This window comes from Hyperolius riggenbachi, chromosome 12 (assembly GCF_040937935.1).
Source record: "Hyperolius riggenbachi isolate aHypRig1 chromosome 12, aHypRig1.pri, whole genome shotgun sequence".
NCBI classification, from domain to species: Eukaryota; Metazoa; Chordata; class Amphibia; order Anura; family Hyperoliidae; genus Hyperolius; species Hyperolius riggenbachi.
Window position 1 is genome coordinate 115,013,252 of NC_090657.1, and position 25,734 is coordinate 115,038,985.

General features: G+C 43.7%; 1 protein-coding gene across 1 annotated transcript in view; it reads right to left on the minus strand.

The window, feature by feature from the left end:
- Positions 1 to 595: 595 nt before the first annotated feature.
- Positions 596 to 25,734, minus strand: part of ATP5PD (ATP synthase peripheral stalk subunit d) — a 61,015-nt gene continuing 35,876 nt past the window's right edge. The window contains exons 3-6 of the mRNA XM_068264286.1: positions 22,904 to 23,000; positions 14,801 to 14,872; positions 7,481 to 7,543; positions 596 to 778 (exon numbers count right to left, since the gene is read on the minus strand). Of these exons, the coding sequence (XP_068120387.1) occupies positions 647 to 778; positions 7,481 to 7,543; positions 14,801 to 14,872; positions 22,904 to 23,000 (364 nt within the window). The 3' untranslated portion in view covers positions 596 to 646. The remainder of the gene's footprint in view (positions 779 to 7,480; positions 7,544 to 14,800; positions 14,873 to 22,903; positions 23,001 to 25,734) is intronic.

Below are 25,734 nucleotides of genomic sequence, written 5' to 3' on the forward strand. Positions count from 1 at the left end.
CATGCGTCCAACTGGTCGCGTCCGGCGGAAGTGACGGGACCCGGTACCGGCGATGGAGGCAGCAGAGGATGGCGCGTGGGAGCGATCCAGGCTTATGGGGCTGGAGGAAGCCACAGGTATGTATAAATTATTTTTTAATTCTTAAGGATCCCCTCGTCTCTAGTTACCTTTGCGAATTGGAGGCCTAAAATTCTTCAAAAAAAAAAAAAAAAAAAAAAAAAAAAAAAAAAAAGTACCAAAAGTACCGCTTTTGACTCATAATTCCAGACAAAAATGCACCGCCAGGGAGGTTAAATGATCAATTTTTTTTTTTGTCTTAAGAAGGGAGAAACAATATCACAGCATTCCTATGGACAAAACTGGAAACGTAAGTTATAATATATATTAGGCTGCACCATTTAAGGGCATACCTATGTTACCGTGCAGCTCCTGCAGCGACGTGCTGCGGCCTGTAATCATGCAAGTCTAAGGCGAAGGATGGTTTTCTTTTTTAAATGACCCCCCCCCCCAAAAAAAAAACCCCAAACAAACAAAAGAAAAAAACACACACACACACACACACACACACACACACACACACACAAAATCAATATAATACTGTTTTACATAGATTTTATTGACATTTAAGAAAGCAGCTCTTTGCTGTTTATAGATCACTAATAGGCTTATGTGGCCAATAGACATATTTTTCTGTGTCCAGCTTGGTTTCAGGAAAAGCTTCCATATATTCTTCAATTGTCATCTCATCAAATGGGATCATAGTCTTAAATTTTTCCAACTGAAAAAGAAATGATATATAGATATTTGTACATGCACACAAACACAAGAATTTTCACAATGGCAACAACACCAGGAGCCTACAGAGGCACGCTGGTGCGTCTTTATTAAAGGACCACGGAGGCGAAAATCTTAAAATGTAAAACATATATAAACACATACAAATAAGAAGTAAGTTTCTTCCAAAGGAAAAGGAACCATAAATTACTTTTCTCCTAGGTTTCTGTCATTTATAGCAAGCAGTAGAAATCTGACATAACCGACAGGTTTTGGGCTAGTCCTTCTCTCCATAGGGGATTCTCAGCATGAACTTTATTCTTTATAAAGAATCTTCCTGAAAAGGACCTATACAAAGATGGCCAGCATCTTTGTATAGATCCTCCCTGCTCACCTTACACTTTTTGGCAGTTTAACGGAGCAACTGACATTCACTAAGTGCTTTTAAAAATAAAGAAATTCCTAAGAATCCCCCATGAGAAAATTGGCTAGTCCAAAACCTGTCTCTACGGTCAGATTTCTACTACTTACTGTGACAGCAACATAGGAGAAAAGTAATGAATGGCTCATTTTACTCTGGGAGAAGCGCACTTCTATATATATTTTAAATGTTAAGATTTTAGCGCCTGTGGTCTTTTAATGAAGAGTAGATGAGAGGACCTGGCATCCGGCCACCACTCTACATATATGGCAAATTAACTGGTAAAAGGTCATAACTACTGTATTTCGCGCTGTATAAGACGCTCCGGCATATAAGACGCACCCAGGTTTAGAGGGCAAAAATCAGAGAAAAAAATCAGGGAAAAAAATAATCGAAACCTGGTCTGCTCCAGACGCTCCGTCTATATATCAGGAGCATCTTGTACATGTACATGTCCTCCCCCAAATGGTGTCCTATGTTCCTCATGTGTCCTCTGGTGTGACCCCCTTGTCCTTCCATGTCCTGGACTCCCCCCTGTCAGCCCCCTGTGTCCGCCTGTAAGCCCCCCTGTGTAGTGGTCAGCCCCCCCTGTGTAGTGGTCAGCCCCCCCTGTGTAGTGGTCAGCCCCCCCTGTGTAGTGGTCAGCCCCCCCTGTGTAGTGGTCAGCCCCCCCTGTGTAGTGGTCAGCCCCCCTGTGTAGTGGTCAGCCCCCCTGTGTAGTGGTCAGCCCCCCTGTGTAGTGGTCAGCCCCCCTGTGTAGTGGTCAGCCCCCCTGTGTAGTGGTCAGCCCCCCTGTGTAGTGGTCAGCCCCCTGTGTAGTGGTCAGCCCCCTGTGTAGTGGTCAGCCCCCTGTGTAGTGGTCAGCCCCCTGTGTAGTTGTCAGCCCCCTGTGTAGTTGTCAGCCCCCTGTGTAGTTGTCAGCCCCCTGTGTAGTTGTCAGCCCCGTGTAGTTGTCAGCCCCCGTGTCCCCGCTGTGCCTGGCTCGTGTCCCTGCCTGCGTCTCCTCCCTCCCCCTTGTGTCTCTGTGGCCCCCCCCCCCCAGTGCAAACAACGGCAGCAGCAGTTTACCTCCTCCATCTTGCCCGCGGCGAATGAAGACATACGGCTTCTCCGTGCGGCTTCCTCTAGTGTCGGGCTTCTAATGACGCGTCATTGATGATGCGTCATTAAAAGCCCGGCACTAGAGGAAGTCGCACGGAAAAGCCGGATGTCTTCAATCGGTGCGGGCAAGATGGAGGAGGTAAGCTGTTGCCACTGCTCGCACGGGGGGCCACAGAGACACAAGGGGGAGGGAGGAGACGCAGGCAGGGGGGAAGCCAGGCACAGCGGGTACAAAGGCAGGGAATCCCCGATGGCGGCGGGCCGGTAGTTCGTATCGGCGGGCGTTCGTAAGTTGGGGGATTCCCTGCCTTTGCCGTATAAGACGCAGGGACTTTTCTTGCCACTTTTTGGGGAGAAAAAGTGCTTCTTATACGGCGCCAAATACGGTAATGATCTTGCTCTTTTTCCATTTTCTATTCTTTATCAACCCATCAAAATTTTTTGATTTATATTCCCTGTTGTCTTTACCCCTGATCCCTTCCCCCCTCCCTATTCCAACGTTAATTTCTTTCTGTTTCACCTGCCTCCTTCGTTTTCTCATCTCCTCTTTTTTTTGCAAATCGTGATGTAAAGTCTGACACAAAGGCCGTTGTTATGAGGCCTGTCTAACATGGCCTATTCATTGGTTTGGTTTCATGCTGAGCGTTTGCAATTATGCTTAGCAATTTTTGGTGTGAACTAGCCCTTAGACTTTTTCGTTCCCCTTTGCAAATGCTCATAGCTTTTTGTAGCGATTTGCAGTAGCAATTACAGGTATGTGCCTAGTGATTCTATTTATGACTAGTGATTTTGGAGCATTTCCATTTAGCGATTTTGTATTTCTTGTGGCAAAACAGGAAGTACACAGCTTTTGGCAAAAAATGCTTCGAAAAATTGCTCTGTTCAGCAATGTTTAAAGCGATTTTACAGTTTTCCTATATTTTACACTGAGGCATAATCGCCTCCAAAATGCTGCAGGACCTGCCTTTGGGAACAAAACAACAACAAAAAATCATATCACTTTGGTGTGAACTAGCCCATACAAGTACACTAGCCAATGCGCTTTTCGAAACTGGCACTTGGAAAAATGCTCTTGGTATGAGCCTGCATTAAAAAAGGCCTGTTTGCCAAATAACTACTCTTGGAATCTTTAAAGGGACTCCGAGCAGTGCCTGTGGGTATGCCTTAAAGCATACCCACAACTAAATTATATCCTCACACCTACCGGCATGAGGTTTGTAATTATATCCCCCTGGGTTCCTTGTATTTTATTGCATTGTGCTGAATGGAGCTGCCGACACTGGGGAAAGTGTCGTCCTGTGTAATACAATGCTAAATAAGAAATCCAAGATGGCGGCCGCAATTTCAATCGCGAAAATAGCGAAAACGAAAAAGCTTAGGGTGGCGGTTTATATATCAATGAAAAGAGGATAAAGAGCAAGAGCTTTAAAATGGTATGCATCTTTCCATAGTTACTGCACTGCTCGGAGTCCCTTTAAAGTTATCCAATACATTTTTTGATCCAGATTCAAATCTTCCTGCGTTATCTGATGACCAACACAGTACAATTTCACTGCTATGTAATATACAAAGAAACTTAAAGTGGACCCAAATTAAAAATACAGGATTTCAGGAATTAAATCTATTTTCCAAATTATAATAATAATTAGCAGCCTTTTTTCAGCTGCATGATGACAAATATAAAATATTTTACATTTATTGGAGGAACTCCTCCCTTCCTTTCATATTGCCGGGACAGAATCCGGCAGACTGGTGGAGTAGGTGGTATCCGGCAAAGGAGGAATTGCTAATGGCTGCCCCCGGTATAATCCTAGTTATGAAAAGAGAAGGGTGAAAAGCATGCACTGAAATGCTCATAGGCTTGAAGGAGTGTTTATTTAGCTTTGTATGTGTCAGAGTGGTGCAACTAAATATTTTGAATTAAAAAAAATGTTTGGTTTGGGTCCACTTTAAGTATATAACATCACGGTGAAGACTTCAGGTAGGCTTCTCATAAAAACTTTAGAGAGCTAGGTGATGCAAAAAAACCACAAAAATATTGAATTGTCCTTCCATTGAAACTGGTAAGTGGTTTAGATCATGCACTCCTTTTTTTTAGTATTTTGTTATGCACCAAAATAATAAGTTTCAAAGTCCATTCCACAGGTTATAGTTCTAAAAAAAAAAAAAAAAAAAAAACTACCTGCGCAGAGTTTCTGCTGTACATTGTGATTTAAAAAAGTTCTGTTCTCCTGAGCGATGTGATTTTATATATAAAAAAATAAATAAATAAATAAAATAAAATCACCCATAGCATTGCATTAGCAAGAGCTATTCAAATCACTAGCTCTGAAAAGCTCCCTTCAGGCTGGGACCCACTACAAAGCGCTATCACAACCGATTTGTGGTAGTGCTTTGTAGGCGATTTTAGAAAATATTTCCCTGTACCTATACAATACATTACAGTGGAAACGCTCCCAAAATTGCAGTTTCCCTAATCGCAATCACTCCAGTGGAATATGCTCCATCCACTTACATTGGAAAAAAACGTTTTCGGAAGTCGCTAGAGATTGAAAGCAATCCCAAAACGCTACCAAAAATGCTCTAGTGGGTCCCAGCCCTCAGTGTGGGTTTACTTCAAGCAGTGCAGTTTCTTCCCACATTACAAAAACATACAGCTAGAAGTTAATTTGTCACCCTGACCCCGACCCCCCCCCCCCCCCAAAAAAAAAACAAAAATGGCCCTGCACTGTGATAGTAATATTATTCTATTACCATTGTAGACATTACATAGCGAGTCCTCTGAGAGACAGTTAAAGGGAACCTGAAGTAAGAGCTGACATATTTATTTACTTTTAAACAATACCAGTTGCCTAGCAGGCTGCAGTAGATGGAGAGTCCCTTACAGATGCAGGGCTAGGGAGCAGCCACCCAAGGCAAGTAATGCTGGTCACTGCTCCCCACCCAATGGCCTACTTTATTACAATCTGGAGAGAGTTGGTCCAAGGCAATTTGAGCACATTCCATTATGAGCCTCTTTTATGGGGAGGTTCACGTTATACATTTTTCTACATAGGTGCAGAATTGCCTTTAAACGACAACTGTAACGAGAAATCTATGGAGGCTGCCATACTTATTTCCTTTTAGGCTGCTTACACACCAAGACGTTACAGGCGCACGTTAGTGCGCCTGTAACGCTCCCCCAACGCACAGCAATGTAACACAAGTGGGCTGTTCACACAGCCCACGTTGCGTTACATGTAACGCTGCACGTTCTGTGCAAAGTGCAGCATGCTACGGCGTTGGAGCGGCTATAGCCGCGTTAGACTGTTTGCACATGCGCAGTGGGGGGCGGAGAGGAGAGCCAGCTACAGTAGCCGCGCACATGGCTACTTAATATTCACTGCACTGGCGGGCACTGATTGGCCGGCGGGACCACGTGATGCAGAGTGTCTCGCTCCGCATCACGTGGTCCCGCTGGCCAATCAGCGCCACTCTGGGAGACATTATAGGACTCGAGCCGCCTAACGCGGCTCACTCTACCGTCGGCTCTTGCAGCACCATACGTTGTGTTAGGTGCACGTTATGCGACCTTAACGTGGCACCTAATGCAACGTCTTGGTGTGCAAGAAGCCTTAAGCAATACCAGTTGTCTGGCTGTCCTGCTGATTCTCTGCCTCTAAAGGTGCATACACACATTAGACTATAGTCTTTGGAAAATGAAAGATCACAGACCAATCTTACCACCCTTCATGTAGTATGAGAGCTATACCTTCACAGTGTTTTCTATGGAGCTGAACTCCCCATCAAAAAAAAAATCTTGTAAGATGCTGCACACACAGATGCTGTACAGACACAAAAGATCAGTATCTGCAAAAGTTCTGTTCCTGCCAATTCCATTCATAGTCTATGAGATCTGCAGATCATCATACACACCTTGTTTAACTGACATTCATCTGCAGATCAGACAATCCCTCCTGGTGGATCTGATCTGCAGATGAATGTCTGTTAAACAAGGTGTGTATGATGATCTGCAGATCTCATAGTCTATGAATGCATTTTGCAGGAACAGATCTTTTGCAGGAACAGATCTTTTGCAGATACTGATCTTTTGAATGTCTACAGCATCTTTGTGTGCAGCATCTTGCAAATATTTCTGTCTGATGGGGAGTTCAGCTCCATAGAATAGACTGTGTAGGTATGGCTCCCATACTACATGGAAGGGGGTAAAATTGGTCTGATCTTTCATTTTCCATAGACTATGGTCTGATGTGTGTATGAGCCTCAATCTTACCACCCTTCATGTAGTATGAGAGCCATACCTTCACAGTGTTTTCTATGGAGCTGAACTCCCCATCAGAAAAAAATCTTTGCAAGATGCTGCACACACAGATGCTGTACAGACACAAAAGATCAGTATCTGCAAAAGATCTATTCCTGCAAAAGATCAATTTCTGCAAATTGCATTCATAGTCTATGAGATCTGCAGATCATCATACACACCTTGTTTAACTGATATTCATCTGCAGATCAGATCCACCAGGATGGATTTACAGATCTGCAGATGATTTTCTGATCTGAAGATGAATGTCAGTTAAACAAGGTGTGTATGATGATCTGCAGATCTCATAGACTATGAATACAATTTGCAGGAACGGATCTTTTGCAGGAACAGATCTTTTGCAGATACTGATCTTTTGTGTCTGTACAGCATCTGTGTGTGCAGCATCTTGCAAAGATTTTTTTCTGATGGGGAGTTCAGCTCCATAGAAAAGACTGTGAAGGTATGGCTCTCATACTACATGAAGGTTGGTAAGATTGGTCTGTGATCTTTCATTTTCCAAAGACTATGGTCTGATGTGTGTATGCACCTTAATACTTTCAGCCACAGACCCTGAACAAGCATGCAGCAGATCAGGTGTTTCTGACATTGTCAGATCTGACAGGATTAGCTGCATGCTTGTTTCTGGTGTAATTCAGAAACTATAGCAGCTAAATAGACCAGCAGGGCTGCCAGGCAACTGGTATTGTTTAAAAGGGAATATGTCAGGATTCATATTCTTCACACTCATCAAGCACCTCATCACATACAGTATATGCAGTATGTAATTTAACTTTATCCATTTAGAGGCTAGCCTCTGGATTTTGTGTCAACACAACATTGATCTAAAAAGCAAAAATATAAAAATCTATTACGGTACTTACCTCTTTCTCATACGATGCCACTCTGAGTTTAGACTCCTGGATGTAAGCTAAAGCACTTTTGTTCTATTACACACAAAAAAAAAATAATTAAGAAAAAGTCAGATAGACATTAAATGCACTACGAAAATTAGTTATTTTTTGTTTTACTACGGATGGCATTTTTCAGGACCTAATAACATTTTTTAAATTAAAAACCCAGAGAGTAGACTGCAAGCTACTGTGCATGGCTGGCATTTGTCTTCTTCAGGACATTACTCTCAAATGTACTTATTTAACAAGACTTAAAGTGGACCCAAATTAAAAATACAAGATTTCAGAAATACAATCTATTTTCTAAATTATAATAATAAATAACAGCCTTTTTTCAGCTGCATGATGACAAATATAAAATATTTTACATTTATTGGAGGAACCCCTCCCTTCCTTTCAAATTGCCGGGAAAAAATCTGGCAAACTGGTGGAGTAGGTGGTGTCCGGCAATGGAGGAATTGCTAATGGTTGCCACCAGTATACCCTAGTTATGAAAAGAGAAGGGTGAAAAGCATGCACTGAAATGCTCATAGGTTTGAAGGAGTGTTTATTTATCTTTGTATGTGTCAGAGTGGTGCAACTAAATATTTTTAATTTAAAAAAATGTTTGGTTTGGGTCCACTTTAAATATACATTTATAAATATAAGCACTGCCTGCATAGTATGATAGTCCATTCAAAGCCCGTTCGTTTCTATATAAATGATTCTTTAGTCTGTCCTGCAGCCACTCCTTTAAAGGGAACCTAAACTGAGAAGGATATGGATTTTTCCTTAAAAAAAAAATAAATAAAAAAAATACCAGTTGCCTGATTCTCCTGCTGATCCTGTGTCTCTGATACTTTCAGCCACAGCCACTCAACAAGCATGCAGATCAGGTGCTCTGACTGAAGTCAGACTGGATTATCTGCATGCTTGTTTCAGGTGTGTGATTCAGCCACTGCTGCAGCCAAGGAGAGCAGCAGGACTGTAAAGGTGCATACACACATCAGACTATAGTCTTTGGAAAATGAAAGATCACAGATCAATCTTACCACCCTTCATGTAGTATGAGAGCCATGCCTACACAGTCTAGTCTATGGAGCTGAACTCCCCATCAGAAAAAAATCTTTGCAAGATGCTGCACACACAGATGCTGTACACACTCAAAAGATCTGTGGCTGCAAAAGATCTGTTCCTGCCAAAAATCCATTCCTGCAAATTGCAATGATAGTCTATGAGATCTGCAGATGATCATCATACACACATGAGTTAACTGACATTCATCTGCAGATCAGATCCACCAGGATGGATTTTCAGATCTGCGGATGATTGCTTGATCTGCAGATAAATGTCAGTTAAATCATGTGTGTATGATGATCTGCAGATCTCATAGACTATCATTGCAATTTGCAGGAATGGATTTTTGGCAGGAACAGATCTTTTGCAGATACTGATCTTTTGTGTCTGTACAGCATCTGTGTGTGCAGCATCTTGCAAAGATTTTATCTGATGTGGAGTTCAGCTCCATAGAAAAGACTGTGTAGAGTATGGCTCTCATACTACATGAAGGGTGGTAAGATTGGTCTGTGATCTTTCATTTTCCAAAGACTATAGTCTGGTGTGTGTATGAGCCTTAAGGCAAGTGGTATTGTTTAAAAGGAAACATCCATACCCCTCTCAGTTTAGGTTCCCTTTAAGGTACCTACCTGCAGCAAATATTTTTGATAGAATTAACAGCAGCAAAGACACCAGCATTTGAAGGTATACTTTACTTTATGCCACATTGAGGATTCCTTGCTGTTATGCTTTGAATTGAAGCACTGAGGGCTGGTTCACACGGGCGTCTGCTGAGCTTTTGCTTGGCATTGCGTTCAAACGCCAGCGTTTAAAAGCTAGCTTTTGAAAGCTTTTGAAAAGCGTTCAAGGCTAGCAGTTCTGGTCTCTGCTATTGTTTCCTCGCGTTTACTGCCTCTGAAAGCAGCATGTTGCTTTTGAGACTAGACGCAATGCTGGGATCTACTGCCAGGCTTTCATGAAAGCCTGCAAAAGCCAGCTCTAAACGCTCCCATTCACTTGCATAGGATGGCAGTAGATCCCAAAAAACGCTGCGTCCAATTAGCATACAGAGGCTGGTTCTGCATACAATGACCAGCCTCTGTTGCTATACTGTTTTCCCCCCATCCCCCCTCCGTGCTCTGCTGTCCCCCATAAATCAATTGCCGTGCTGGCGACACGCAGCGTGTCGCCAGCTGGCTGTTTACATGTGAAGTGTCAGTCTGCAGCTCCCCCGCCTCCTCCATAGCACCAGTCCCCGCCAGCGTCCCTTCCCTCCAATCAGCGAGGAGGGAAGGGACGCGGTTTGGGACCGGCCCTATGGAGTAGGCGGGGGAGCAGCAGACTGACACTTCACATGTAAACAGCCGTCACCAGCACAGCAATTGATTTATGGGGCATAGCAGAGCACAGGGGAGAGACTGGGGGAGACGGTATAGCAACAGAGGCTGGGTATTATATGCAGACCCAGCCTCTGTATGCTAATTGGATTCTTAGAACCCACCTGGGGTTCTCTTTAAGGACCACAGGCTTCCTCCCACCCATGACCAGGCAATTTTTTTACAATTCAGTGCTCTGCAGCTTTAACAGCTCACTGCAAAGCCATACATCTGAGCACACAAATGAATCCCCCCCCCCTTTTCTGCTCACCAACAGAGATTTTTTTTTTTAATAAAAGTCTATTTTTTTTCTCCCGTCCCTCCCTCCCCCAGACAGCTGGTTAGTCTGTACCTCTCGGTTTACAAGCCCTACTCCATAGAGCCAAATTAATCCATGCCATGCACTGATGAGGATCAAACAATCCGAAACAGTCTGTATGCATGTTGGATTATTATGGCTCTGTACAATTTAACAAGCTGACACATCATTGCAATCCAGCGGTTCTGGAGGTGTGTTTAGCTTCTAAGGGTACAATGGTTAATTTGCATATATTCAGCAGTGGTGCTCTGGGAGACATCTCGAGCTCACTCCAACCTGAATTATCGCAAATTCTTTCTGTTTTAGGAAAGCAAATTTTTGTTTTTACAGACAGCCAATGAGGGCAATCCTCTTGTGTTCGGAGCATCTCCAGGGGACAGCCAAGTGACACGGCTGTCCCCAGTACAGAGCTGCAGTAGATCGCAGCGCTGTACAATGTAAATAGACAGCAGTTTTGCTGTCTAACAGTCTGCTAGACGTGCGATCCCCTGCAAACCACTACCCCAGGACTTGACAGCATTACGTGGTCCTGGGGGAGCGACCTTGCGCCCACCTTTCAGCGTTAGGCGGTCGTAAGGTGGTTAATATTTAAAGGGACTCAGAGCTCCCAAAAACAAAAAAAAAAGTTTTATACATATTACCTGGGGCTTCCTCCAGCCCCATCAGCTTGGATCACTCCCGCGCCGCCATCCTCCGATGTCTGCAGCTCCGGTACCAGGTCTCCGCGCTTCTGTTAGAGCCAGTCTGACGTAAGGGAAGTTTCCACTCTATGCATCTTTCCAGCAGCTCCTGGAGAGATACACAAAGAGCACATTTCTCTTGCGTAGACTGGAGCCGACTGATGGAAGTGCGGGGAACCGGTACCGGAGCTGCAGACATCGGAGGATGGCAGTGTGGGAGCAATCCAAGCTGATGGGGCTGGAGGAAGCTCTGGTACACTTTACGTATTCCCATATTCCTACAATTTAGCCAGTACTTAGACTACCTGATTCATATCCTAAATGCTCTGGAGAAAAGGCCTGGCCTGAATTCAGATTTATTCACACATCTCCTGAACTTAATTATGCTTTAATTCCCTGATACGACATGCTGCCGCCCCCTGGGGATGTATATGGTCAATGGTTGGCATTACTGAGTGTGTTGCTACATTCTATAATGGAAATTGGTCCATACAATCTTGCCAGCTAGGCAGCCAGTAAAGACATTACCCATCTTTACCTGGAGTCTCAAAACCCTCCCCGGTTGCCCCAGTTATGACCCCTTATGGGTCAGAGTATTGTCATATATAGGTTTCCTTTCCTTGTGTTTTTTTTCTATTATCCCACTCTTGTTACACTTTATGCGGGTCCCTTCCATGTGGCCTGGCTACACTGTCTGCTTGCCTTCTCTTCCCTCCATTAAAATATTCTCACATAATGTCCAGGTATTTGATTCACCAAACAAAAGATCCAAAGCATTTAATTATTATAAAGCCTTTCAGGCAGATGTGATCTGCCTGCAAGAGACCAGATTGGCTCACTTAAAGGAATACTATCAAACTTTATCAGTTTATATCAGTAGCATATATCAAAATCCCATCAATAGTCTAAGCGAACACAGCATAACTTTTTGCTGTGCAGTATCTTTTTTTATTTATTTTACCTTATAGGCTGCGTCCCCTGTGAAACTGACGGCGACGGGGAATGGGGCAGCTCATTTTGTGAGAGGGGATTCCTATATTACAGTGTAGCAGTGGATTACCCGACTTTCAGCTTTCCCCACATCAGCGCATTATTCAGCGGATGACACGCCGAAGTAGCCTGCTATGAGGAGCGAGAGACAACCGCTCTCGCTCCTATTCTGCCCAGCCAATCAGCCCCAGACTTCCGTGTGTCGGGCTGCCGCCGCCGCATCGTCATTGTTGTTTGCTATGCAACGGCAAAAAATTCACTTATGGCACCATAGTTTGTAAACGCTATAACTTTTACCCAAACCAATAAATATACACTTATTGGATTTTTTTTTTATCAAAGACATGTAGCAGAATAAATTTGGACAAAAATGTATATAGAGATTTAAAGTTCTTGGAGAGAACTGCAGACGCATCCGAAGCTTACATAGATACATTTTGTTTACATAAATGTATCTAAGTGTTGAATGTGACTCACTCTCTCTGACTGAGGAGCTAGAGGACAGCCAAAGAGTGTGTAACATTTATCACTTGTTACATTCTATTTAGTTAAATGTATCTATCTGAACTTCTGCATATCTCTCCACGGAACTTTAAACCTCTGTTTAACCCTTCCAATGCTGGTCTAGTAAAAAAAAAAATGCTGGTTGCATATAATATGCTGTAAATAATGTTTTAGAGCAAAGTTGAAATGCCGGGTTGTATTCCGCTGTAAGGGGTAGAAAGACTGTGGTCCTCAAGTGGTTAAGCAGATACCAGGTATTGCCTTGGCTCTTGACATTGTTAGGCCTTTGACACTTTCTCCTGGGACTACCTTAAATTACTTTTCTCCTATGTTGCTGTCACTTACAGTAGGTTGTAGAAATCTGACAGAAGTGACAGGTTTTGGACTAGTGCATCTCTTTAAAGGGGATTCTCAGGGATTTTTTTTATTTTCAAAAGCACTTAGTGAATGGCATTTGCTCTGTCCAACTGCCAAAAAACTGTGCAGGGAGGCTGGCCGCATCATTGTTTAAATCCTGTTTAGTGAATATCTTTATAAAGAATAAAAGCCTTGCTGAGAATCCTCTATGAAGAGATGGACTAGTCAAAAACCTGTCACTTCTGTCAGATTTCTACTGCCTACTGTAAGTGACAGCAACATAGGAGAACAGTAACGTATGGCTCATTTTACTCTGGAAAAAGTGTACTTCTTATTTGTATATGTTTGCACGTATTTTAAATGTTATAATTTTTCGCTGTAGTGCCCCTTTAAATGCTCATTTTCTGAATTGAAGTGCTATGTACTTCAATCCTACAGCACCAGTAAAGTATTTTGAGCATAGTTTTGATAAACTTTTTATAGGGTGGCAGGGATACCCATTGTCGCCCTCACTCATACTGGCATTAGAGCCTTTTACCAGTATGCTAAGGGCCAACAATAGCTTAATAGTCAGTTCATCACGTTCAGCCAGGAAAAAACAAATAAAAATGAAGTACATTTTCTGTCCTGCACCCTCACCTATTCCAGTTCATACAGGAAAAGGCAAAAAGACCATTACAAGGCATGGCCAATTTACTACTAGAAGGAAAAATATTATTTCTCAACCCCACATGGCAGTCAGATAAAATACCTGGATCAACTCTGTTAGGAATAACCTATCAATCAACATTAACAGGCGAATTGAAAAGGTTTGGACCTAGTATTCACCCTTGCGGGGCCACACTGCAAACCGTTTCCGATGTTGAATAAGATTTGTTTACCACCACTCTTGCCTGCTGTCCCTAGACCAGCGCTTTCCACATACATACATTTTCTTGGGAAAGCCATCTATGGCTTTCTCAAGTCTTACATTTCACTTGGTAAAAGCTAAGCATGTTGGTGAAACAAGACATTTAAATTAAAGGGGCCGAACGAGTTGCTTTTGTATTAACAAGCTGATGTAATTTCCCACCTGGCTAGTCCAAATAAAAGCGGTGCCTTTATGAGTTTTATTAGAAATTTCTGACTATCACCCTTGTACTCCTGGCATATTGCTATGGCTACCTAAATAAACAAACTACACATTCAACGAGCCCACCTAAACAGCTTAGGGATATGGGACTAAGGGATGGTGTACACCAAAGCGCTTCTGTGCGCTTTGAAAAGTGCTTGGCTACTGAAACCCTATGTGGGTGTTCCCGCAGCAGCAGTGATTTTTCTAAAATCGCAAACACGCTGCATGTAGCATTTTTTAGAGCGATTCAGCTTGAATGAATGAGCAAAAATGCTAATTCATTCGCAAATCGCTAAGTGCTAGCGATTGCAATAGCGATTTTGGTGTGCACTAGCCCTCAGAGAGATAAACTTTGCTTCCCCCACCCCATGTCAGTCTGAGGTCCTATCTCCCTATTAGAGAGTCTGAAACCCAGAAAAAGCTGTCAGAGAAGCATTGCTTTAACTGTCCCTAAACATTTCCATGGCGAGTTCCAACTTTTTCACTTTTTCAACTTTTCTTCTAAGGTGCTTTCCCAGGGTATTCTCTTGACTCGTGAAGTGCTGTGCTGCATTTCCATACTTTATAAGAAGCTAGTCACAGTCTTGCACAGTATAGTACATATGGTGCTGAGAAATTACTACATCAAGTCATCTAACATGCAAGAAGCTGGCATGAAAATAAATGTTAATTTTTGCAAAGGTGGTTGTTTGGAGAAACAGTAATGGATGTCTGCTGTTGGCCCACACTATTCCTTGAATCAATCAAGCAAAATTAAGAATCTCTACAAGGATTGTATTGCTGTTTGAGTCTATACTAGACACATGAAAAGCTCACAAACAACTTTTTTTTCTTAGCATAGATTATACAAAGGTTACAGCCTTTGCCAAATTTTATTGCTTTCAGTACTGCAAATGATGCATGCAAAATACTCACAGCTTCCTGTTCCTGTACGTTTATCTTTTCAGTCTGGGTATCTTTGGGCACTGGAATGGTAAGAGTGCTGAACTGCAAACAAAAAACAAAATTTGGTTTAATTCTGGTGATGAAAAAAAGAGCAATGTCCCTTATGCTGGGCATACACAGGAATTGTGCAGCCTTCTCAATCGAGCCTAATGGCTCGATTGATAATATCAGACAGGTCCGATGACCTGCCGGATAGATTTCCTGCTTGATCCCCGCCGGTGGACAAAAGCGGGGAATCGAGCGGCTGATAAAGAGCGCCGGCGGGGATCGATCCGCGCAGACGCGCCGGGGGCGATCCGGCGCTAAACGGCCGCCAGATCGACCCATGTATGCCCAGCATAAGATTACAGACTGCCCTGCAAGCTCGTGGTGAACCAAAACTCCTAGGAGTGTGTAAGGGGCTGGAAGACCAAAAAGCCTCCTTAATAAAAATGTTATGCAAAACAGAAAATTTCCCTTCCAAAAAGGGAATCTGAGGTAAGAGGAATATGGAGGCTGCCATATTTATTTCCTTGTAAACAACGCCAGCTGCCTGGCAGTCCTGCTGATCTTCTGGCATAAGTAGCGTCTGAGTGAAAACTCTGGAACAAGCATATGGCAAATCTAGTAAAACCTGAGTAAGCCGAGTCAGAGCACCTGATCTGCTGCATGCTTTTTCAGGGTCTATGGCTAAGAGTATTCCAGACACAGGATCAAGGAGGACTGCCAAGCAACAGGTATTGTTTAAAATGAAATACGGGGCTACAACCTGCAACGTGACCTTAGCGCTTCGATGACCTCTGGCGCTCCCGGCTGACAGACTGCTGCTACACAAGCCTGACGTACTGCTCCCTGCTGCGGAGTTGAGCGAAGTAAAGTGGATGAATCATCTGATCTGGAAGTCCAGCTTATGGACTGGTGAGATACCGGCAGGTACTATGCACAACTAAGTGAACCGATGATGTTACAGCAGGCTATTTACAGCATAAACGGTTGAGTTCCGTGCAGTGACCCGGCAACCTCTGTCTCCCAGCTCTGTGTACACATCGGGCGTTGATACCGGTACCAGTGTGGATGAGGTGTGAATGGTTTGCTGGGCTATGTGAGGAGCGCTCTGCAGGTCAAGCTTGTTTTAATTGCTTTTAGGGCGGTTGCTGTTGTTGCATACATTTTTGATACAATAAAGGTTTTTTGATATTGTGTATCCCCTGTGCTGTTGCAGTTTTGAATTTTGGTGACTGTGCATTTTGTGACTGCCCCCAAGTGCATTGAATGGTGTGGGACCAGGATATACAGAGGGTGAGATAGACAGTATTTAGATTGTACAGTGTTTGATTATATGACAGTTTCTCCCCAACCTGTTTTATCCAACCTTTAGTATCGGTTGCTGCTATGGCATATGCTTTGACTGAGGACATTAATTTGGATACAAAGACTACCTTTAAAGCCACGGAGATACCGGTAGATATATCCAATACTGACCAGACAGTTAAAAAATTGTGCAGACAGCATAGGAAATTAACGCTAAAACATCTTCGTAGGAAGTGGAATGTATCCACACTAGAATCCTATAAAGAGGCAAAGGTGTTACCGTGGGGAATATGGGAAAGGGTCATTCCCGCTGAACATCTACGGAATGACCACTTTCTCCCCAAGTGGAACACTGCTTGCATTTCACATGGGTTTGTCCTTTTGGGGTTAATTATAGAAGAAGAAACCATTCAGATACAGGAAATCAAGGAGGCAGTGGATTTGAGTATCTCCAATCTGGAGCAATATAAAGAACATCCTATTCTTATTAAATTGAACGATTTGATTTGCTAAAGAATGAGGTTGAGCGCATACAAAGGAGGATTAAAAAAAGACAAGCCAAATATCTTAAGGACCTGAATGAATGGAAAGAGGGTGAATACTTTTTGTATTTACCCGGAAGCCAAAGGTCGAGATCTGGCAGCAGACCAAGAAGGGATAGGGAGGAAGGGGATAGTGGAGATGATCCCGAGTCCCCCGCATCGACAGCCTCGGGAAAGTCAGTCGGTTTTTTAGGCGAAGGCGACAGAAAAAAAGAAGCAAGAAAAAGCAAACAAGACAGGCAGAAAGAAAAAGAGAGAGCAGCCTTTGAAACCTATAATGCGTGTTCAACCTCCACGGCGGGGCAAGAACACCTAAGTATCGATATGGCGACTGAACTGAGTGGTGGAGAGAGACAGACAGTGATCTGCCCCCCATCAGTTCAGGAATCAACTAATGATACCAATATATCTGCTCTCAACGTTATCAATCTCTCGGACTTCCCCTTGGGACCTGCCCACATTTCCCTCCTTAGTAAGGGGCTGTCATTATCACCGGTCCTGGGTGGCGATGAAATTTTAGCTTAAAAAGATCTGCAATTATTTGCAAGAAAAAAATCTATTAAAATCAATGTATGCAGAGAAACAAAATGAGGACTCTCGTCTCAGGGCAGATCGAGTGGCATTGAGGGTACCTCAAAAAACTGGACCCATAATGATTTGGATGTGTTGAGAACGTTGCAACAATTGAAAGATCAGACTAGGCATGATGCTGAAAATTATCAGCTAATGCAGGGAGGCGAGAGCCATCTGATTGATCATGTGCGCTGTCACAATAGGTCCCAATATATGCCTGCCTTGTACTCTAATTCAGCGTTGGGCATCTTTCTCGATCTGGTGACTTGTGATCTGAGTGGTCCGAAACGGGACGTAACAACCTAACATGGGGGTCGGGGGGGGGGGGGGGGGGGGGGAACAGCGCGCCCTCGAGGAGTTGAAGCGCGCGGACGATGTTATCGTGCGTCCAAGTGACAAGGGGGGAAATGTGGTCTTGTGGTCCCGAGAGCTTTACCTTGAAGAGGCTAACAGACAGCTGTCTGATACAAACACCTATGTATGTCTACGGAGCAGCCCATATAAGAGAATTGCATATGGGGTTGCCCAATGGGTTGATGACGCGGGGGAGGAGGGAGTCATTGATTAGCAGGAAATAAGGTTTCTTAGGATAGAGACATACAGAGTCCTCGTTCTGTATCTGATCCCCAAGGTCCATAAAAACATCAATAGACCACCAGGGAGACCTATAGTGAGCGCAATTAATGGCCCACCGGAGAAAATGTCTAAATGGATAGATGAAAAGATCAAGGAGGGATTTGGGGTTGAACCAGGGGATAGACTTGTGGGGATCGACGTGGAGAGTCTTAACACGTCAATCCCCCACGAAGTTGGCTTGAGGGTTGTGGAGTTCTTCTTGGAAGAAGCGTCACCTGGAACTCCGGTTCTCAATGAGTTTGTGGTAAGGGCCATGCGTTTTGTCTTGGAGCACAATTGCTTTCTGTTTGGAGATTCCCATTATAGGCAGTTGCGCGAGACGTCTATGGGGGAAGCTTGTGCACCTGCCTATGCCCGTTTACATCTAGGCCAATGGGAACGCTGCAATGTTTATCCAATGTCTATGTTCAATCGTCACGTCAAGGTATGGCTTCGTTTTATTGATGATGTGCTGGTGGTGTGGAGGGGAGGTGAGGATGAGTTGGAGCGGGTCATGGGGCAGCTGAATTTGAATCTGCGGAACATCAGCCTTATGGTGTGTACACACTTGAAAGATAAATGAAAGATATCAGACCAATTTTACCACCTTCCATGTAGTAGGAGAGCCATACTCTACAGTCTATTCTATGGAGCTGAACTCCCCATCAGGTAAAAATATTTGCAAGATGCTGCACAGAAAGATGCTGTACACATTCAACAGATCAGTATCTGCAAAATGCATTCATAGTCTATGATATCTGCAGATCCTCATACACACCTTGTTTAACAGACATTCATCTGCAGATCAGATCCACCAGGATGGATTTTCAGATCTGCAGATGATTGTCAGATTTGCAGATGAAGTCTGTTAAAGGGATAGTTCAAGCAAAATAAAAAAATGAGTTTCACTTACCTGGGGCTTCTACCAGCCCCATGCAGCCATCCTGTGCCCTCGTAGTCACTCACTGCTGCTCCAGTCCCCCGCTGGCAGCTTGCTGACCTCGGAGGTCGGCGGGCCACATTGCATACATTTTTACTCATTCCCGCTAGTGCAGGAACATTAACACATACATTTTTACGCATTACTGGTTCAATGCGTACATTTTTACGTATTGAACCAGTAATGCATAAAAATGTATGTGTTAATGTTCCTGCACTAGCGGGAATGCGTAAAAATGTACGCAATGCGGCCCGCTGACCTCCGAGGTCGGCAAGCTGCCAGCGGGGGACTGGAGCAGCAGTGAGTGACTACGAGGGCACAGGATGGCTGCATGGGGCTGGTAGAAGCCCCAGGTAAGTGAAACTTATTTTTATTTTGCTTGAACCTTCCCTTTAAACATAGTGTGTATGAGGATCTGCAGATATCATAGACTATGAATGCATTTTGCAGGGATGGATCTTTTGCAAGAACAGATCTTTTGCAGATACTGATCTTTTGAATGTGTACAGCATCTTTGTAAGGAGTCAGGGAAAAATGCACCGACTCCTAATGAATTTAAACTGTAATTAAAATAGAAAACATGATAAAATGTTCTATTTCTCAGAGAATAGTCATCATAAATAATTTATACATACAGTAATAGCTGTGCTTAGTCCACAAAAATGAAATAAACCAATCAAAATTAGTTACTTGTGCTGCTTCAATAAAGCAGTCCCCGTATTTTTAAAGTCAGATATACATATCTGATTGTGACTGTATATATGATGTGTACACGGAAATCTCATATATACGAAATAACATCTATGCAGTAAGTATAAAGCCTGATGCGTAGCCGTGTCACTAATAGAGATGGTCAATGAGATGGAAATAATTCTGCGTTGATTCTGATTTATGCAAATGAAATCAAATAATTTGATATGTTAAAATTTGTTTTGGTGACTACGAATTAAATGGTACCTGAGAAGAATGAAAAGAAAAGTTTTATACATACCTGGGGCTTCTTCCAGCCCCCTTCAGGCTAATCAGTCCCTCGCTGTCCACCTCCACCACCTGGATCTTCTGCTATGAGTCCTGGTAATTCAGCCAGTCAGCGCAGTCCGGCCGCATGCCGCTTCCACTGCCAGGAGCGTTCTGCACCTGCGCAACAGTGCTGCGCAGGTGTAGTATGCTCCCGGCGGCAGAGTGTGTGCATGCGTACTACGCCAGACTGGCTCAAGTACCTGGACTCATAGCAGAAGATTCAGGTGGCGGAGGAGGACAGCGAGGGACTGATTAGCCTGAAGGGGGCTGGAGGAAGCCCCAGGTATGTATAAAACTTGAATTACATCTGTCTCAGGTTTACTTTGTTACACAGTAGTACTATACTCTACATATGCACTCTCCACGGAGCTGCAGGGAATCCACTGAGAATGTTGTGCACATTGAACACAGAGGTGTTGTCTATCATGAAGAATGTGTAATAGAGGAAGAATCTCCTTATTCCCCTGCAGAGTACCTGCACATCACTCTTACATGTACCCACAGTCACATTGCCTAGGGCCTGATAGATGTTATTTGTTCCGGCCTGTACCTTTTACAAGTACTCTTACCAAGGACTAGTTTTAGTCTATGACTAAAGGGAATAAATATGGCAGTCTACATATCCTTCTCACTTCAGTTGTCCTTTAAAATTCCTAAGCGTTGGCAGTTAATAGACGAATTTCATGTTACATACTTTCAATCAACATGATTGTAATATGCAAATTAGAGGAGTCGGAGGAATCCTAAACTGAGGAGTCGGAGGATTTTGTACGACGACGACCTTCCGAAAACCCACCACGGGGAAAACTCTCCTCCACGCCACCAGCCAACACCCCAGACATCTAAAAAGCGGGTCAGTTCCTGCGAATTCGCAGGAATTGTTCGCGGGAAGTCGATTTTCGGGAAGAAGCGATCAGGCTTTATGACCGATTTAGGGCACGTGGATACCAGCATGAGGTGTTGTGCTCCGGGGCAGAAAAGGCCATGCAGAACCCTAGAAGGAGACTGTTGTATGGCAATCAAATGGTTCAAACGAAGGATGCAGATTGCCCGAGATTTATCTCTCAATTTAAAGCTAATTGGGGTAAGATCAGTGACAGTCTATCCCGACATTGGCCAGTTCTGGAAGTGGACCCTCAGATGGGATCTGTGGTGGGCTCATATCCACAAATGGTGGCCCGGCGGGCACCCAATCTGAGAGACCAATTAGTCCACTCGGACCTACTGCCAAAATCGAATTGGTTGGGAAAACGTGTTCCAAGTGACATGCATATCTGTGGTAATTGCTCAGTGTGCGAGTATGCAGTGGAAGGGGGACCTTTTGTGCACCACGACAGCAAAAAGAGTAGAAGATACGTAGCTTTCTCAACTGTAACTCTGAGTGGGTACTGTACCTTTTTGAATGCACATGTCCCATGATTTATGTTGGGATGACAAGAAAGTTGAAGAAACGAATATCCGAACATATAAGTAACATCATATGTGGGAAAAAGTTAAATGGAGAATACAGGAGTTCACTGGCGGAACACTTCTGTGAGATCCATGCTGAGTCACTGACTGGATTCAAAATTAAAGGATTCTATAGTCTAACCAACAATAGGAGGGGAGGAGACAGAGAACAGGTTCTGTTACAGCAAGAACGCAGGTGGATTTATCTGCTAAATTCCCTATCCCCGAATGGGTTAAATCAAGAACTGGAATATAAGGACAAATCACTGTATAAATAACTGAGCTGTCAGCGAGGTGTATAGACAGTATCCCAGTGTACATACACAGCAGAACCATGTGGGAAGCTGCAAGGTAGCATCCGAGGAAAGCATGCAAGCAGTCAATAAGAATCAGCAGTGGTAGCTAACATGGCGAGTATAAGCATATGTAACTATGCCGATGTGCAGTAGAATGGGAGACGGCTCACAGTGTTGCTATGGACGCGTAAGAGGGATTTGCCAGACACCCATTTGAATATGTATAAAACTGCCATACCGCCCACCCCACGTCACACACTCTGATGAAGCCCGCAGTGGGCGGGCACATCGCATCAGTGGGCGGGGCTACAACCAGCAACGTGACCTGAGCGCTCCGACGAACTCTGGAGCTTCCGGCTGACAGACTGCTGCTACACAAGCCTGACGTACTGCTCCCCCACTGTGGACGCGCTGCTGGGTTGAGCGAAGTATAGTGGATGAATCATCTGATCCGGAAGTCCAGTGAAAAGGACAGACCAGAGTGCTTATGGACTGGTGAGATACCGGCAGGTACTATGCACAACTAAGTGAACCGATGCAAGTGCTCCCATGGTCTGCACAGAATGGTCCCAGATACGGGAGTGTGACTGCGTGCATGCGTAGAAGTCACCGACCTACAGAGGGGACCCAAAGACACTAGCAGAAAGCAGAGCTGCGGCAAGGGACACATAAGCTTCTAGGGGCTGGAGGACTTTCTCATTATTAATTGTTACTAAGGGACTGCAGGTACATACTCCTGAATGTTCAATTACATGCATTTTAAACAATGTTAAATTAATCTTAATCTTAATCCCGTTTAAGTATTAATGCTTCCCAAACATTCCTTTAGGTTCCTAAAATATTTTTTTTATCCAGGTTGGTCTACATTATTATATATTTATATAGGAATTATATTTAACTTTAGAATGGATCATAATGAATTAACTCCAAAAAGTTCAGTTATTCCCTGGACCCCAACATATGTATCACCGGACGTCTGTGTACCACGGCGGCCAGGTCGGGCTTCTTCTGCGCTCCAAAATGCGCCTCACGGCGGCGCGCTGGCGTCATCGGACGTCCTCCGGGCTGTACTGCGCAGTAAAGACCGGAGGACGTCCGATGACGTCAGTGCGCCGCCATGAGGCGCATTTTGGAGCGCAGAAGCCCGACCTAGCCGCCGGCCTGGCCAGGTCGGGCGCGCCACCGGAGACCACCAAGAGCCTGCGGAGCGGCGCCGAGGGCACCTCCTGCCTGCCACGGGCTGGAGGAAGCCCCAGGTAAGTGGATGGGGATTTTTATTTTTTTCGGATAGTCCCTGAACCTTCCCTTTAAGAACCTCGTTATTTACATATTTTAACAATGCACTTACCTTTTTCTCAAATTCTTCCACCAAAGCTGTATTGGTAACTGCAGAACGATAATATGCCCAGTCAATTGCTGGAGGCTGATCTGGGAGAGAGGTTAGTCTGTTGGAAGGAGATCAAATTTGTCACTCTGGTGAACTTCATATACATACACATACAGTACGTGTACACACGCACACACACACACACACTACTTTCTCAGGCATAAAAGATGCACTTTCTCTTCCCCAAAACTCAGCACATCAGGGCCCCAGCTGCCACACTCCTCTTCCCCACACAGTCTCCGTCTGTAGCCGCCACACATCCTTCCATTGTACACACGTCGTCACAGCCATCCTTTCTGGTTAAAGCGTCCATTCCTTAAAACTTCCTGGTTACTGTTGCCTTATTACTGAGTGACCTGTGCGCCATCAAGACACTGTAACTAGGAAAGACAATGGCAAGGACGTACAATGGCTGCAGCCTACAGGTGGAGAGTCCTATTGCTGTGTGACCTGTGCGCCATAAAGACTCTGTAACCAGGAAAGACAGTGGCGGTGCGTGTACAGCGGAAGGATGTACAATGGCTGCAGAGAAGCGTGGCGGCTGGGGTCCTGATGTGCTTCATTCTGAAGGACGGAGCCCACGGATGACTAGAGCAAGATGGAGGAGGAGAGGATCGCGGCAGCAGGATCAAGTAAGATGTTCCACTTTAGGTGTAGTGTAGTGTCTATAGCTGGTGGGCATTGTGGGTTATTGAAGTGTAGTGTAGTCTTGTTGATGGAGGTAGCAGGGATTAGTGAAGTGTGGTGTGGCAGGGGTTAGTATAGCTGTGCAGTGTAGCCTAGATACCCTTGGCACCATAGACTCTCCCAGGTTTAGTTTTTTTTTTCCACCCGATTTTTTGCCCTCTAAACCTGGGTGCATCTTATAGTCCGTATAGTTATAGTCCATAGCGCCTTACATGATATCTATCTATCTATCTATCTATCTATCTACAGTGCTGTGAAAAACTATTTGCCCCCTTCCTGATTTCTTATTCTTTTTAAATGATGGTTTTTATTATTTAGTGAGGGAAAAAAAACTCCAAATCTACATGGCCCTGTGTGAAAAAGTGACTGCCCCCCTTGTTAAAAAATAACTTAACTGCGGTTTATCACACCTGAGTTCAATTTCTGTAGTCACCCCCAGGCCTGATTACTGCCACACCTGTTTCAAATCAAGAATTCACTTAAATAGGAGCTATCTGACACAGAGAAGTAGACCAAAAGCACCTCAAAAGCTAGACATCATGCCAAGAGCCAAAGAAATTCAGGAACAAATGAGAACAAAAGTAATTGAGATCTATCAGTCTGGTAAAGGTTATAAAGCCATTTCTAAAGCTTTGGGACTCCAGCGAACCACAGTGAGAGCCATTATCCACAAATGGCAACAACATGGAACAGTGATGAACCTTCCCAGGAGTGGCCGGCCAACCAAAATTACCCCCAGAAGCGCAGAGAAAACTCATCCGAGAGGCCACAAAAGACCCCAGGACAACATCTAAAGAACTGCAGGCCTTACTTGCCTCAATTAAGGTCAGTGTTCACAAGAAAGAGACTGGGCAAAAACGGCCGGCATGGCAGATATCCAAGGCGCAAACCACTTTTAAGCAAAAAGAACATTAAGGCTCGTCTCAATTTTGCTAAAAAAACATCTCAATGATTGCCAAGACTTTTGGGAAAATACCTTGTGGACCGACGAGACAAAAGTTGAACTTTTTGGAAGGTGCGTGTCCCGTTACATCTGGCGTAGAAGTAACAGCATTTCAGCAAAAGAACATCATACCAACAGTAAAATATGGTGGTGGTAGTGTGATGGTCTGGTGTTTTGCTGCTTCAGGACCTGGAAGGCTTGCTGTGATAGATGGAACCATGAATTCTACTGTCTACCAAAAAAATCCTGAAGGAGAATGTCCCACCATCTGTTCGTCATCTCAAGCTGAAGCGATCTTGGGTGCTGCAGCAGGACAATGACCCAAAACACACCAGCAAATCCACCTCTGAATGGCTGAAGAAAAACAAAATGAAGACTTTGGAGTGGCCAAAGTCCTGACCTGAATCCTATTGAGATGTTGTGGCATGACCTTAAAAAGGCGGTTCATGCTAGAAAACCCTCAAATAAAGCCGAATTACAACAATTCTGCAAAGATGAGTGGGCCAAAATTCCTCCAGAGCACTGTAAAAGACTCGTTGCAAGTTATCGCAAACGCTTGATTGCAGTTATTGCTGCTAAGGGTGGCCCAACCAGTTATTAGGTTCAGGGGCAATTTATTTTTCACACAGGGCCATGTAGGTTTTGAGTCTTTGACTAATAGTTAAATGTTTCTGCTCATCAAAAACTGTTAAGTGTGACAAACATGCAAAAGAATAAGACATCAGGAAGGGGGCAAATAGTTTTTCACATCACTGTATATCTCTCTCTCTATAATATATAAATACACACATACATACACATACATACATACATACATACATACATACATATATACATATATATATATATATATATATATATATACATATACATATACATATATACATACATACATATATATATATATACATATATATATATATACATACATATATATATATATACATACATATATATATATATATATATATATATACATATATATACACATACATACATACATACACACACACACACATACATACATACATACCTATCTATCTATGTATGTCTATATCTATATATCTATGTATATCTATGTATATCTATGTATATCTATATCTATCTATCTATCTATCTATCTATCTATCTATCTATCTATCTATCTATCTATCTATCTATC